The 16,471-nt window shown below is 46.8% G+C and overlaps 1 protein-coding gene across 1 annotated transcript; it reads left to right on the top strand.

The window, feature by feature from the left end:
- The first annotated feature begins 233 nt into the window (after nt 1-233).
- Nucleotides 234-14,056, top strand: PHAX (phosphorylated adaptor for RNA export). The gene is made up of 5 exons (XM_056537319.1): nt 234-594; nt 4,194-4,786; nt 10,407-10,527; nt 11,219-11,302; nt 13,239-14,056. Exons 1-5 carry the CDS (start codon nt 478-480, stop codon nt 13,497-13,499), a joined length of 1,176 nt encoding a protein of 391 aa, XP_056393294.1. The 5' UTR covers nt 234-477; the 3' UTR covers nt 13,500-14,056.
- Nucleotides 14,057-16,471: the final 2,415 nt, after the last annotated feature.

Below are 16,471 nucleotides of genomic sequence, written 5' to 3'. Positions count from 1 at the left end.
ATGTATATAGTATAGGTGTCATACAGCACAGTATATACCCCCCCAGCTCCCATACATCCTGTCATGTATATAGTATATACATATTAGGGCTTGTTCACACGGCCGCCTGTCCCCGTTTTTTATCCCGCTTCAGTTCCCGCAGCGCTATCTGTGAAAAGCATTTTACTTGCAGATCATCCCACCAGCCGCCGGCACGATGCTGCTGATAGAATACTATTCACACATAGCGCTGCAGGGGCATATTATATAGAAGTGCTGTGGGGCCCAGATAATACGTTTTTTTTTAACGGAACAGGGACAAGCGGCTGCGTGAACGCACCCTTATACAGCACGGTGTGCACCCCCTCCCCTCGGAGCAGACATGACAGCTCGGGTTCCCCTGTTCCCGCCTTCCGCTCAGCCGGAAGTAACGCGCGCTCTCAGCCCCCGGTTGCCGCCTTCTTGCAGGTTGACGTGATTCCGCCTCATCCTGGTGTCATGGCGCTGGAAAGCACCCGGGGAATGATGGAGGATGAAGCATTGGAAGACGGGGAGCTCAGTGACTCCGACACCGACATGACGGTGTCCAGGCCGGCAGACAAGGCTCCTCTGCAGGTAACTATCGGGGATAGACGCCTCCATGAGGTATTGCATCTCTATCATCAGCCATGGCGTTGTATTGAGCTATTGTATCGCTGTGTGCTGGGATTTGTAGTGCATCAGCTCCATACTGCCCCTTCATATAGATGTGGGGTTACATAGAGTTTACATATGTCACGCGCCTATATTGTGCAGCCGTTGCCCATAACAACCAATCAGCGTCTTCCATGTTGTCCTTCTCCGATGTAATGGAAGGAGTGATGTGATTGGTTGCTGTGCAGTGCATGATGAGACTTGTGGTCCTACAGCTGCACCCAAAATATTCTCTCACATTGAGCATTTCTAGGTTTAGATTTTATGGTATTAGGCGCTGCCTCTGTTATGTCAGTTTGTGTCCTTGAAGAACTGCTTTCCATATGCCAGGGGGCTTAGCGGGGTGCTCTCCTCCATGTGCCGGGGGGCTTAGCGGGGTGCTCTCCTCCATGTGCCGGGGGGCTTAGCGGGGTGCTCTCCTCCATGTGCCGGGGGGCTTAGCGGGGTGCTCTCCTCCATGTGCCGGGGGGCTTAGCGGGGTGCTCTCCTCCATGTGCCGGGGGGCTTAGCGGGGTGCTCTCCTCCATGTGCCGGGGGGCTTAGCGGGGTGCTCTCCTCCATGTGCCGGGGGGCTTAGCGGGGTGCTCTCCTCCATGTGCCGGGGGGCTTAGCGGGGTGCTCTCCTCCATGTGCCGGGGGGCTTAGCGGGGTGCTCTCCTCCATGTGCCGGGGGGGCTTAGCGGGGTGCTCTCCTCCATGTGCCGGGGGGGCTTAGCGGGGTGCTCTCCTCCATGTGCCGGGGGGCTTAGCGGGGTGCTCTCCTCCATGTGCCGGGGGGGCTTAGCGGGGTGCTCTCCTCCATGTGCCGGGGGGGCTTAGCGGGGTGCTCTCCTCCATGTGCCGGGGGGGCTTAGCGGGGTGCTCTCCTCCATGTGCCGGGGGGGCTTAGCGGGGTGCTCTCCTCCATGTGCCGGGGGGGCTTAGCGGGGTGCTCTCCTCCATGTGCCGGGGGGGCTTAGCGGGGTGCTCTCCTCCATGTGCCGGGGGGGCTTAGCGGGGTGCTCTCCTCCATGTGCCGGGGGGGCTTAGCGGGGTGCTCTCCTCCATGTGCCGGGGGGGCTTAGCGGGGTGCTCTCCTCCATGTGCCGGGGGGGCTTAGCGGGGTGCTCTCCTCCATGTGCCGGGGGGGCTTAGCGGGGTGCTCTCCTCCATGTGCCGGGGGGCTTAGCGGGGTGCTCTCCTCCATGTGCCGGGGGGCTTAGCGGGGTGCTCTCCTCCATGTGCCGGGGGGGCTTAGCGGGGTGCTCTCCTCCATGTGCCGGGGGGGCTTAGCGGGGTGCTCTCCTCCATGTGCCGGGGGGGCTTAGCGGGGTGCTCTCCTCCATGTGCCGGGGGGGCTTAGCGGGGTGCTCTCCTCCATGTGCCGGGGGGGCTTAGCGGGGTGCTCTCCTCCATGTGCCGGGGGGGCTTAGCGGGGTGCTCTCCTCCATGTGCCGGGGGGGCTTAGCGGGGTGCTCTCCTCCATGTGCCGGGGGGGCTTAGCGGGGTGCTCTCCTCCATGTGCCGGGGGGGCTTAGCGGGGTGCTCTCCTCCATGTGCCGGGGGGGCTTAGCGGGGTGCTCTCCTCCATGTGCCGGGGGGGCTTAGCGGGGTGCTCTCCTCCATGTGCCGGGGGGGCTTAGCGGGGTGCTCTCCTCCATGTGCCGGGGGGGCTTAGCGGGGTGCTCTCCTCCATGTGCCGGGGGGGCTTAGCGGGGTGCTCTCCTCCATGTGCCGGGGGGGCTTAGCGGGGTGCTCTCCTCCATGTGCCGGGGGGGCTTAGCGGGGTGCTCTCCTCCATGTGCCGGGGGGGCTTAGCGGGGTGCTCTCCTCCATGTGCCGGGGGGGCTTAGCGGGGTGCTCTCCTCCATGTGCCGGGGGGGCTTAGCGGGGTGCTCTCCTCCATGTGCCGGGGGGGCTTAGCGGGGTGCTCTCCTCCATGTGCCGGGGGGGCTTAGCGGGGTGCTCTCCTCCATGTGCCGGGGGGGCTTAGCGGGGTGCTCTCCTCCATGTGCCCGGGGGGCTTAGCGGGGTGCTCTCCTCCATGTGCCCGGGGGGCTTAGCGGGGTGCTCTCCTCCATGTGCCGGGGGGCTTAGCGGGGTGCTCTCCTCCATGTGCCGGGGGGCTTAGCGGGGTGCTCTCCTCCATGTGCCGGGGGCTTAGCGGGGTGCTCTCCTCCATGTGCCGGGGGGCTTAGCGGGGTGCTCTCCTCCATGTGCCGGGGGGCTTAGCGGGGTGCTCTCCTCCATGTGCCGGGGGGCTTAGGGGAGTTGCCACCTTGGCTGGTATTTTTAATATAAATGCAATGGCCAATATTTATCCAACCAATGCCCCAAACTCCCAGAATGTTGCACCATAACCTATACCAGTATTTCCCAACCAGAGGTGCCTTCAGCTGTTGCAAAACTACAACACCCTGCATGCCTGGACAGCAGTTGGCTGTCCGGGCATGCTGGGAGTTGTAGTTTTGCAACAGCTGAAGGCACCTCTGGTTGGGAAACACTGACCTATACTATATACTGCTGTATAGTCCAACATGCTGGGAGTTGTAGTTTTCATTTGGGGCAGGTGCTGAGCCACAGGCTTTATCAGGGCATGCTGGGAGTTGTAGTTAAGGGTGCGTTCACACGGCCTTTCCCCCTTTTTCTTTTCTCTTCCCTGTTTAGGTTCCGTTGTTGTAAACGGATCACAAACAGTTGTAAAATAATCCCATTGATGTCAATGGGATTTTTTTTTTTTACAATTCTTTCACATCCGTTTGCACCCATCTGCGCTCATTTCCATTTAAAAAAAAAAAATTTTTTTTTTGGGGGGGGGGGGGGGAGAGAAAAGACGGCGCATGCAGTATTTTTTTTTCTCTCGTCAAAATAAGAGTAAAAAACAGATATAGTAAATTTAACGTTGAAGTCCATGGAAAACGGATGAGCCTTTACTGTCATCTGTTAGCATCCTGTTTTTTCCCCCAAAAAAATTTCTGTGTTTTTTCCAATTTTTTTTTTTCTGTTTTTACTTCTGGGCATGCTCAGGACAGAAATGTTAGTTTTATTTTTTATTAACTGAACAATAACGGATCAGGTTTGCGTCCGTTAATGTGTTTTTTTTTTTTTTTTAAAGTCTGTTTTTATTTTTGATGGGAGAAGAAAGGGACGGGTCTAGACGGCCGTGTTAACGCAGCCTAACTAACTGCAATTCTTGAACTTAGTTTAAAAAAAATAAAAATAAATAAATAAAAAGATTTAAAAAAGTCACATCAAAACAAAAATGGTACTGTTAAAAACTACAAACCGAGGCGCAAAAAATGAGCCCTCATACAGGCCCGAATAAGGAGAAATAAAAAGTTATAGGGGTCAGAATAGGACAAAATTTCCCCTGCATATGTGTATCCTGTGATGTCACGCATATATAATGAATTATGCAAATGAGCATGGCCGTTATTTTTTGGCAAGAAAGGCGGGCACCCTAGTGCTTAGTAATTCTAATACAGTAACAGCGTTTTTATAGTATTTGAGTTTATAATTTCACGGTTCTTCTATTTTCACAGAAACTTAGCGTTGGCATCGATGACAAAGGCTACCGGAGTAACACATCACTTCCAACCAGTGTCCCATATAGGAGTATCAAAAATGTTGACTCTAGTGACGGTAGCGCAAGTGACTCTGATGAAGAGGACGGTTCGCCATGGAAGCATAAACGCCAGAAGACGTTCAACCCTCCACCTAATGTTTCCAGACCAACCCAGTTTGTGCCTGCTGGTCAGGAGAAGCCACGAAAGAACAACATCTGGGGAGCAGTGCTTCAAGAACAAACACAGGAGGCTGTAGCAAATGAGCTTGGGATCATGGACATGGATGGCCTCATAGATATGAGTAGGCAGTCAGAGACTTACAATTATGTTATTGCCAAAAAACTCATGTCACAGGCAGAGGATGAGGAAAAACTCAACTTAGACAAAGAACTGGAAGAGTATATGAATGAAGATAAGGCACATGTATCAAAGGAAGAAAATGGCCACTTAAAGAGGAAGCGACCTGTGAAGGAAAGATTAGGGGAAAGGGCAGAAATGGACTACAAAGGAAGATATGAAATAACCGAGGCTGATCCAGAAGATAAAGTTGCAGATGAAATTGCATACAGGTCAGTTTTATGTCATCAATCTGAACACGGCAGTAAAATCAGGGAAATCGCTCTGTATACATCAGATAAATATTCGTATAACTTGGTCTGGTCAATATCTAATGTGATCCCTGGTTTCCGTTAAAATCACACATATTTATTAGGGATCGATCAATGTTTTTTTTTTTTTTTTTTTTTTTTGGGTCGATACGATAATCTGTGGAGGTTAAGGCCGATAGCCGACAACTTATACAGATATTGCAGTATAAGTTATTGGCTATAAATACTGCTTCCCCCCCCCCTACACCGGTGGAGATCATTGCTTTAAAGCAGGTACTTGCATCCTAGTGTCTGTAGATGACACTAGGGTGCAATGCTCTGCAGATACCCACACATGTGTAGCAGCCCCTCCAGTAGACGGCAGCCTCCAACCTTGTAGACAGCACTCGCCTGCGGCTGTCCTCTGCCCCGTTCTCCCGTCCGCATCATGTCGTCCTATGGAGGAGCATGTGACATACACGTCACTCTGCTTCCTCCTTATGGTTACGCTGGGCGAGGAGGTGGAGTGACGTGTGTGTCACATGCTCCTCCGTGGGATGGGATGCGGATGGGAGAAGCAGATATCGGATTTGGGATCGCGACACTGAACGAGTCCCCGATGCCATGCAAACTGCTAGTATTGGCGCGATACTTCCATTCACCGCCACCGCACGACATGTCCCTGCTGCTGCTCTACTCCTAACGCAATTAGCGCAGTGCCGGGACATGTCTTCTCTGCTGCTCATCTCCGTCGGGTACAGAGATGAACAGTAAAGAATAGACATGTCACGGCGTAGCAGCAGGGACATGTTGGGTGGCGGCGATGAATGAAGCCTACATGCGGGACATGTCGGCTTCATTCATTCACTGCCACCGCGGACAACGAATCGGGTGATTATTCGATAACGGATATGTCGACAACTAATTCCATTATCAAAATTAATCGATTTTATCGCGTTATGTTACATTAACCCGTCCAGGACACAAGGCGTCCTGGGACTTAAGGACCTAGGGCGTACCTGTACACCGTGAACGTTTCCGTTTACCGCCGGGCGGTGAATGGAATGGGATGCCTGCTGAAATCATTCATCAGGCATCCTGTGCCAACGCCTGGGGGGGTCCTGAGACACCCCACCCCCCGGACGACTGACCAATCATAGCCTGCTTGGGTGGAGATTGGAGCAGTCAGGGGTCCTTTACCTATGTATATAAGACAGGCAGGCTCAGCATCATATAGAAAGGGGTGCTATTAAGTGTACCAAACAACAATTACTACACAGGAAAAGAGAAAGAAATACGCAATATAATGCACGCCCACAGTAACTATAATCCAAAAAATATCTTTATTACATATAAATATCACAGAGCACAGACAATACAATTAAAACCAATTAAAAAAGGCCCAAATGGCCACTGCACAAACGAGGGGGAGAAACCCCACCCAGGGCACCTGCCTCCACAAATAAACAGGTTGATAACCTGTTTATTTGTGGAGGCAGGTGCCCTGGGTGGGGTTTCTCCCCCTCTTTTTGTTAGGGGGTCCCCCCCCCCCTCTCGTTTGTGCAGTGGCCATTTGGGCCTTTTTTAATTGGTTTTAATTGTATTGTCTGTGCTCTGTAATATTTATATGTAATAAAGATATTGTTTGGATTATAGTTACTGTGGGCGTGCATTATATTGCGTATTTTTCTCTTTTCCTGTGTAGTAGGGGTCCCTTACCTGTCAGCGGCGGTGGTCCCTGGAGGCAGCGGCGAGGGTCCCTGGCAGCAGCAGTGGTGGCGGATGGATACAGCAGGAGTTGAGTGCTGTTTGCCTCTTGCTGTTGCTTAGCAACACCTCCCAGCATGCCCTTTGGCTGTCTGTGCATGCTGAGTTGGTTATGCAACAGCTAGAGGCACTTTTTTTTTTCCTGCAAAAAGTGTGCCTCCAGCTGTTGCATAACTACAACTCCCAGAAGGCCCTTCGGCTGTCAGTGCATGCTGAGAGTTTTAGTTTTACAACAGCTGAAGGCACACTGGTTGCAAAACACTGGGTTAGGGATGTTGCCTAACTCAGTGTTTTGCAACCAGTGTACTCCAGCTGTTGCAAAACTAAAACTCTCAGCATGCATGGTCTGTCAGCGAAAATGAGAAAAAAAAAAATCACAAAAATGCTGGTGTTACCCCCCCCCCCCATTCTTTAATTTTCTCAAGGGGTAATAGGACCCCCCCTCCCCCCCAAAAAAAAAAAAAATTTGTAACACCATTTCGCAGTGGATTTCGCAAAGCACTTTACATACACATATGAGGTATTTCCTTACTCGAGAGAAATTGGGTTACACATTTTGGGGGGGCTTTTTATCCCTTGTAAAAATGGGTCTAAAAGAACAAGTTAGTGTTAAAAATGAAGATTTAAAATGTTCTTCATTTTTCTGCTATTCCTGTGAAACGCCTAAAGAGTTAGCAAACTTTCTGAATGTCATTTTGAATACTTTGAGGGGTGCAGTTTTTATAATGGGGTCAAATATGGAGGATTTCTAACATAAAGCCCCTCAATTCACTTAAAGGAGTTCTCTAAGCTAAAACTTTTAACCCCTGCTGTGCCTGGGCTGTAAAACTATACATAATAATAAACTTTCACTTACCTGCCTACGTTCCCCCGTTGTTCCGATATCGCCGTCCCGCTCTCCAGTCCCGGTCTCTTCCACTTCCTGCGGGTTCACCCTGCGCTCAGCCTATCAGCGGCCGCAGCAATGTCCCATCGCGGCCGCTGATAGGCTTAGCGCAGAGTAAAGTCACCGACCCGCAGGAAGAGGAAGCTGACAGGGACCGGAGCACGGGCGGCGATATCGGGGGATCGTAGGCAGGTAAGTGAAAGTTTATTATTTATAGTTTTACAGCCCGGGCACAGCAGGGGATAAAAGATTTCAGTTGGAGAACTCCTTTAAAAACTGAACTGGTCCCTGAATCTGAAGGGTTAATGGTGGACATTAGCATCTGCTCCCCGGGGGAGACAGTGATTTTGGGACCCCCCAACGTACATGTACCTTGCTGTCTGCCAAGTACTAGGGCCCAGCGCCGTACATAAGCATTGCGTGTCCTCTAGGGATTAAAGCCTCTGTGATGCGATAGTGTTTACTTTTTTATGGCAAGAATAGAACTTCATACTGTACAATTGCTAATAAAATGGAACCTAGCCTAAGTGTGAACATAGCCCAACTTGATTTAATATGACTTTCTTAATTCAAACACAAATAAAACTTTGAGCTTGTCCTGAGGAAAAAGAATGTATTAACATTTTAAGGTGTGAAATGTGAGCTATAGATATGACTCTTGTTCATAGGGAAACTACACAGCACACGGAGGTCCTGCAGTGTAAATGTGAACAGTTGTCAGTAATACCTCCAGTTATATGTTCCCTGACTGGTATCACATTGGATGTGCAGGAATCCTATTAGTTAAAGAAGAATCCGTATATAATACTTTGTGCTCTGCCCGTGCCCGGAAGTGCACTTTAACCCCTTAAGGACCACAGGTTTTTCTGTTTTTGCACTTTCGTTTTTTCCTAATCACCTTCTAAAAACAAGCCTTTAAATTTTGCACCTACGGACTCATATAAGGGCTAATTTTTTGTGCCACCAGTTGTACTTTGTAATGAAATCATAAACTTTGCAAACGGATCACCGCGCAAAAAATGAGCCCTCATACCGCCCCGTACCCAGAAAAAAAAACTTAAAGGGATCAGAAGATGACCATTTTAAACGTATTAATTTTCGTGCATGTAGTTATGATTTTTTATATTTGATTATCATTTTAATCGTATGGACCTACAGAATTAAGAGGTGGTGTCATTTTTACTGAAAAGTGCACTGCGTAGAAAGTTGTAAAATGGCAATTTTTTTTCTTTTCAATTTCACCCCACAAATTTTTTTCTGGGTTCGCAGTAAATTTTGTGGGGTGAAATTGGGGGGAAAAAAATGCCATTTTATAACTTTATACGCAGTGCACTTTTCGGTAAAAATTACACCTTCTCTTTATTCTGTCGGTACATACGATTAAAATGATACTCAACTAATATAAAAATCATAACTACATGCACGAAAATTAATACGTTTAAAATTGTCATCTTCTGACCCCTATAACTTTTCAAATTTCAAATGCATTTTTGTAACTTTAGACATGGCGATCGACTTTGATCGCCACGTCTAAAGGGTTAATAGTGCACATCACCCAGATCCGTGACACCCGCTATTAGCCACGGGTCCCGGCTGTTGTTAGAACCCGGGCCCGACCCTCAATGACTGTGACCCCGTGTTTTAGAAAGGGAGCGGGTGCAGGGCGTACAGGTACGCCCTGTGTCCTTAACAGGGCTGTGGAGTCGGTAGATAAATGTTCCGACTCCGGAGTTTTCTGTACTTCCGACTCCTCTGTATTAATATGCGAATGTATTTTATACATTCCTTGAAGGAAAGAAAGGTAACATACCTGTCATTACCACAGGACTACTGGCTGGGAAGCCAACAGTCTACTGTATTGAACAGTTTGTGTGCTGATCTGCCGCTGAAGATAGGGCAGTGGGAGGATCAAGAAAGGGGCATTTATTATAAAACATGATTTCCCTAGTAAAATCCCATAGTCATGTTTAAAGGGGTACTCCGCCCCTAGACATCTTATCCCCGGGATCGCCGCTGCGGCACCGCGCTTTCATTACTACACAGAGTGAGTTCGGGGGACGGATACAGAGCGATACAGTGGACAGAGCAGCGTAATGTCATAGCTCCGCCCCTCCGCGTGGTGCCGCAGCAGCAATCCCGGGGATCCCCAGCAGCGGGACCCTGGCGATCTGACATCTTATCCCCTATCCTTTGGATAGGGGATAAGATGTCTAGGTGCGGAGTACCCCTTTAAGCTAACAATCGCGTTTACAAGTTTTTATAGCTTTAGCTGCATGGCAGCAGTTTTTCCAATGGTTTACAGCTTCAGTCTTTAACTATTGACCCTCCATTCCCTTCACCTATACAAGTGTCTCTAGTCCTGCAAAAAGCATATTTACTTAATCCCTTATCAGTGAGAGGCTCGGTTACCAATGGGTTGCCTGTAACAGCAGTACACAACACTATGGAAAGTATAAGTATTGCCGCTCCTAATTGTGCATTGTGTGCCATATAGTAAAGCACATGAAAAGCATGCTTCTTCACGGTCACTTAACGTGTTCCTTTTGTGGTTACGTGAGGCACTGCATGCATTGGTATTTATTCTTACAGTAGAGAAGTCATTAATTATAACTTTTTGTGAATTGGGACATGTAAATCTGCTTTTTATTTATTTTTTTATTCCAATCTAAATTTAGTAGGAGTTGGAGTCGGTGCATTGTTTGCCGACTCCAGGTACCCAAAACTTCGTCAGACTCCGACTCCTCGACTCCCGACTCTACAGCCCTGGTCCTTAAGGAGTTAAATGCTTCCTTTTACTGATGTGGTATCTTTATTTAGACCTATTTAAGGACGATCGATCTCTGTACAAATCTGTAAAAGTACATTTTTTTTTTCTGATTGCGTATGAATAGTCCCTTTTTGTGAACGGACATGTATTAATAAAATATTTTCTCCCCCGTTCCTGTATAGACTTCAGGAGCCCAAGAAAGATTTGATTGAACGAATTGTAAAAACAATTGGCACAAAGAAGGCCATAGAACTCCTTATGGAAACAGCAGAAGTGGAACAAAATGGTGGACTTTTTGTGGTGGTAAGAATTATAATTTATCTTCATATTCCTAGGCACATCTCTAGTCCAATGTCTTATGTGCATTGCATATACTTCCATAACTTATAGGCAACAAAATGCTTTCCAACTCCAAAGCTGGCAACCTGCCAAATCCATGGACATATGGCTTCAGAAATCTTGTAGCCATATTTTGCAGGATTAGATTTTTCAAGAAGGACATCAAAGCCCCTTTTGAACTTTTTCAACAGATTTACCATCACAACATCATGTGGCAGTTAGTTTCATAGTCTCACTGCTCTTACAGTAAAGAATCCCCATCTGTGAGGGTTAAACCTAATTTCTTCTAGCTGTAGAAGATGCCCCCCTGTTGTGGTTACCAGCCTGGTTACCAAAAAGATCTATACAAAGATCTCTGTACTGTCTGTTAGTACCTTGTAATTACATCATCCCTAAGACATCTAAATAAGTTTGATAACCTGTCTTGGGACTGTAGTCCACCCATTCCCATAGTTACCTTTGTCACCCTCCTTTGCACCCTCTCCTGTTTAGCCATGTTGTTATATACAGGTGCCCAAAATTTTGCACAGTATCCACTGTGTAGTTTGACTAGTGACTTGTGACTAAACGCAATCTTTGTATGTGTCTAAGCATTGCTTTTGGAGCTCTGTATCAGGGTTTTAAGTGATGTACATATATTTTTGTCCCCTTGCAGAATGGAACAAGGAGGAGAACCCCTGGGGGTGTTTATATAAATCTCCTGAAAAACACACCTAGTATAACGTCTGCCCAAGTGAAGGTATGTAGGACAGCTAGTGCAGCTCTGGCTTTATGGGGATGAATCTAACACTTGATACTTCCTGTTCCCTCTTCAACAGTCTGTAAACATATTTACAAAGCAACCGTTCTTCCCTAATTTTCATAGTTGACTTTGTTTATAGCCATGTACCTGTTCTAAGGCTTCTGTCACATGGTCGTTAGCACATGGCAGTGAGACGGCCATTGGGAAGCTCAGGGAAATAGCGAGAGAATATTTACTGCTTGTGCCGTCTTTTTCTCCCGCTATTCCTGTATAAAAAAAAATGTGCCCAGCGACCCCCATAATAGTAAATGGGAGCCACCGGTACCCGTTGCTCCCCGTCACGAGAACGGCTGTTAAAGTAAAAAAAAGACTTCAACTGCCGTTCTCGATGGGGAGAAATGGCAGTGTTAAAGGGACCTTAGGCCTCTAGTTGGCAGTCCTTTAAAAAGCAATTGTTGGCTGCCGATTGGTTATCACGGCAGCCGGAGGCCTTCTGAAGGTACGATTAGTACCATAAAAAAACAGCCCTCATGTAGATAGTGGCTTTCCTTCCCAATCAAAACAAATATTTTTCTAAGGCTAGGTTCACATAGCAGTTTTCTCCCGTCAATGCTGCTAAATGGCCCGTACTAACAAAGGGATGCCATTAAGTGGCATCCTGTTGAATCAGTTTTTAATCAGTTTGTATCCTTTATTGGTGGCTCACGCCACTTCTGAGCATGCTCAGAAGTAATAACAGATCAAAAACGGATGCAAAAGGACATTAATGGCTTATCTGTTTGCCATAGACTTCAATGTTAAATTTCATATATCCGTTTCTAATCCGTTATTTTTGATGGAGAAAAAAATACTGCATGCAATATTTTTTTTCCACTAAAAATAACGGAATAGGAACCAAATGGGTGACAGGACAGTAAAAAAAAAAAAAAATTCCATTGATTTCAATGGGATCTATTTACAGCCGTTTGCAAAAGGCTTGAACGGATTTGAGAACGGTCATGAATTAACAGGGACAGACGTTAATGTGAATGAGCTCTAAGGTGTATTGTCAGTTTTAGTCTTGAGTTTTTAGCCTCTGGATTAGGGATCGACCGATATCGTTGTTTTAGGGCAGATACCGATAATCTGTCACCTTTCGGGCCGATAGCCGATAACTTAAACCGATATTCCTGTATAAGTTATCAGCTATTCAAACCGCCCCCCCCCCCCCCCCCCCCAGCGGGGCAGAAGCCGTTGCAGATCAATGATGATTTAAAGCGGGCGCTTTAAATCAATGAACTACAGCGGCTTTTGCGGTGCCAGAGACCGCCGCCGCTGCCCGCTTCTCTCCCCCTGCCTGTCTAACCACCACAGTTGCCCCATCGCCTCCCCCCCGCCCATCCTCTGCCCACATACCGCTGCCGCCGCCCCTTCGCCTCCCCCCCCCCATCCTCTGCCCACACGCCGCCGCCCCATCGCCTCCCCCCCCATCCTCTGCCCACATGCCGCCACCGCTGCCCCATCGCTTCCCCCCCATCCTCTGCCCACATACCGTCGCCGCTGCCCCATCGCCTCCCCCCATCCCCGGTGTTATAATTACCTCTTCCCGGGGGTCCGCGATCCTTCTGGCTTTGTCGGCATCCTGCGCTGTCACTGTGCGTACAGACGGTGACGTTGCTTTGGCGACGTCACTTGTAATTACGCAGCGCACAGCAACGGCGCGTGAGCCAGAATGATCGCAGACACCTGGGATGGGGGGAGGCAATGGGGGGGGGGGGGGGGTGGCAGCAGCGGCGGTGGGGGGGGGGGGGTGAGCGGTGTGGGGAATTATCGGCAAGGTAATTACCGATAATGTCCAAAATCGCGATTATCGGCCGATCCCTACTCTGGATATAAACAGTCAAAATGTTCCCACTTACTGACATCTGACACATGATATTTTTATATTTTTAAGGAAATATTTTATATGGAAAACCAGAAGGAATATGAGAGTAAAAAGGCTGCAAAAAAGAGAAGACGTCACATCGTTGGGAAGAAGATGAAAGAAGCCATCAAAGGTCTGAACTTTCAAGAACATGATGACACATCAAGAGAAACCTTTGCCAGTGACACAAATGAAGCTTTAGCATCCTTGGATGACGAAAACAATGAAATGAAAGCAGAAACAGAGGATGCCATTGAGATTGACAATTCCCATGATCTAGAAACCTTTTAATTGAAACATAGGGGGAGATTTATCAAAAACTGTGCAGAGGAAAAGTTGCTGAGTTTCCCATAGCAACCAATCAGATCGCTTCTTTCGTTTTGCAGAGGCGTTATTAAAAAATAAAGAAGCGATCTGATTGGTTGTTATAGGCAACTCAGCAACTTTTCCTCTGCACAGTTTTTGATAAATCTCTCCCATTGTTTGTATGTTAAGGCTGTATATTAGTACTTTTTTTTTTTATTTTATTTTTTTTCTTGTGCATCTTGAAACTTCTTAATGCCAGAAAAAATGTAGTGAAAAGCGTGTGATGACATTGCCTATTAAATGCACCTCAGTTTTTTGGGGGCCAGTTTTGATTTTGTACTTTTTATGTTGTCATTCTGCCTTATTTTTTTTTCCATTGCTCATAACATAACTTGAAATGTTCTCCACAGTGCAGTTTCTACTGTTAAAGGGGTACTCCGCTGCTCAGAGTTTTTAGAACAAACTGTTCCAAACGCTGGAGCCAGCACCTGGAGCTAGCGATGTCATAGCCCCGCCCCCTCAATGCAAGTCTATGGGAGGGGGTGTGACTGCCGCCACGCCCCCTCCCATATACTTGCATTGAGGGGGCTGGACTATGACATCATGAGGGGCGGAGCTATGACGTCACAAGCTCCCAGCGCTGACTCCAGTGTTCAGAACAGTTTGTTCCAAACACTGAGCAGCGGAGTACCCCTTCAAGTATTGGTGTACTGCAAGTGACCTACTGACAACTGAAAGTTTCAGTTCCTGAGAGTAGTAGTGCTCTTATTTTATGTTCATTGTCTTAGGCCCCTTTCACACTACAAAATTACTCCGTTTTTAAGATCCGTACGAAGTTCCATCTGAAAATCTGCTGTAAAATGGCAGTTACAAAATCCTATACAGCCATTAGAAAATCCCATTATAGTCTATGGGATTTTTCTAATTGCCCTTTTAACCCGTTATAGCCCGTTATTAATAACGGCCGTTATTTTGTGACCGAAGATTGTAATGGGAGAAATGGTGCATGCACTATTTCTCCCGTTACTATCGCCAGTCACAAAACTTCGTACGGATCTTTAAAACAGAGTAATTTTGTAGTGTGAAACAAGCCGTAGTGTTGATGGCAGATCTACAGTGTTGGAGCATTGAGGTATGTACATAGACTGTAAAGTACTAGCTGATTAAAAGCAATCTCTGCTTTGGATGCCCCTCTTACTTAGCAAGTTTTCTCAGGGAAGCATTGTGTGGCTTCTTTTGAGATTGGAGGGCATCTGAGTATCGCAAGTGGGCTATGGAACAAGATTGATTCTTTGGGGGTCTGCTCTGAATGAAAAGGAATAGTTCAGATTAGAGGACAGTGACTGTCTGAAATGTTTGGGGGCCTCCTGACTTTGTCATGTCAGGGGAAAAAAGCATCAGGTACGATAGAGGTTTAAGTGCCCGACCCTTCTGTTATCAGATATACAAGCTGCCATTCCTCTTTTCTCCATTGAGATCACATAAATGTTTAGCCAGATTGCCTTTAAAAGGGATTCTGTCAAATTAAACATGCAATCTGATCTGCCAGCATCATGCTGTTGGGCTCTAGGAGCTAAGCAGAGGAATATATCATTTTGTGGGGAGAACAATTCAGGAAAAGTTGTCATTTTATTTAACTCCCTGCTAATTCTTTGCTTAAGAGACGGGTGGGTTGTCCTGGTTGATAGGATTCTGTGGATGCACATTAATATATGTTGCTATGTCCCTTTATTCCTGAGATACAATGATTTTTGTTATTTTTATTTGGTTGACGGCACTTTTTCTTGAGTTGTCAGGTGGGCGGTAACTTTATTTATTTTTTCCCAAATAGGGTTGCAAATGCTAGGTCTGAATCACACCCTCTGAGGCTGAATAAGGATAAATTCACATGTGCATATAGGGGGAGATTTATCAAAACCTGTCCAGAGGAAAAGTTCCCTAGTTGCCCATAGCAACCAATCAGATCGCTTCTTTCATTTTTTAACAAGGCCTCTGCAAAGTGAAAGCGGCAATCTGATTGGTTGCTATGGGCAACTCAGCAACTTTTCCTTTGCACAGGTTTAGATAAATCTCCCCCATAGTGCTGCAGGTTTTTCACAGCTGATTTTGCTACCAGTTGAAGTCAATAAGTAGCAAAATCAGCTATGGAAAATCTGCACGGAATTTCAGTCGGACATTTTGCTGCCTGACGGTAAAATGCAAGTGAATTTTTTATTTTTTATTTTTTCTTCACCCATTTACTCTGCAGAATTTTCAACCAAAGGTTCTTTTAGAACATAGAATTTGCTTAATGTTCTCGCGGAATATGGTCCGTAGACATTGCCGTCTATTGGGACGGCAATGTCTGCGCAGTGCTAGCGCTGACACCTCTTTTTAAAATGAGTTCCTGCCCACCTAACAATTTTGGTCAATGAAATAGGATATTTCCCATTCCTGGAATAGCATAGCAATGAAATATACAAAAATGTAATTTTGTTTACTACTAACCACAGGTCCTCTTTACAGTAAATATCTACCCTTTCTATTAACAAGAGCCCCCCTTCCCGCTGTATGTGTTCATATATTTTTATTGCAAATCCCCTGGTTAGTTAGGAAACGTGTCCATGTTTGCTGCATTCACCACTAGGTGGAGCTTGGCTAACTCGATGAGATCATTTTGAGTAAGCATTCACCACCCTTGTCCTGTGGTATCACAGTCCAGTTTCGAATTGAATGTAGCAAAGTTGTAACACCACCCACAATCTGAGGATAGAAATGGGGTTTTTAGAAGGAAGTAGCTCTGTTTTTCTATTCTCAGATAACACCTTTAAACATTTTGAGCATGATTTGTAAATTTACATATTAATGCCTTCATTTTCTTTGATTGTTTTTAAGATTTTGAATTTCACAATTTAAATGTTGTTTTTCATGATTTTGTGTTATGTTGTCTTTTGTGTGCAAGAATGAAACTTATAAAG

Source organism: Hyla sarda, chromosome 1 (assembly GCF_029499605.1).
Source record: "Hyla sarda isolate aHylSar1 chromosome 1, aHylSar1.hap1, whole genome shotgun sequence".
Taxonomy (NCBI): Eukaryota; Metazoa; Chordata; class Amphibia; order Anura; family Hylidae; genus Hyla; species Hyla sarda.
This window is presented reverse-complemented; position numbering and strand designations above follow the sequence as displayed.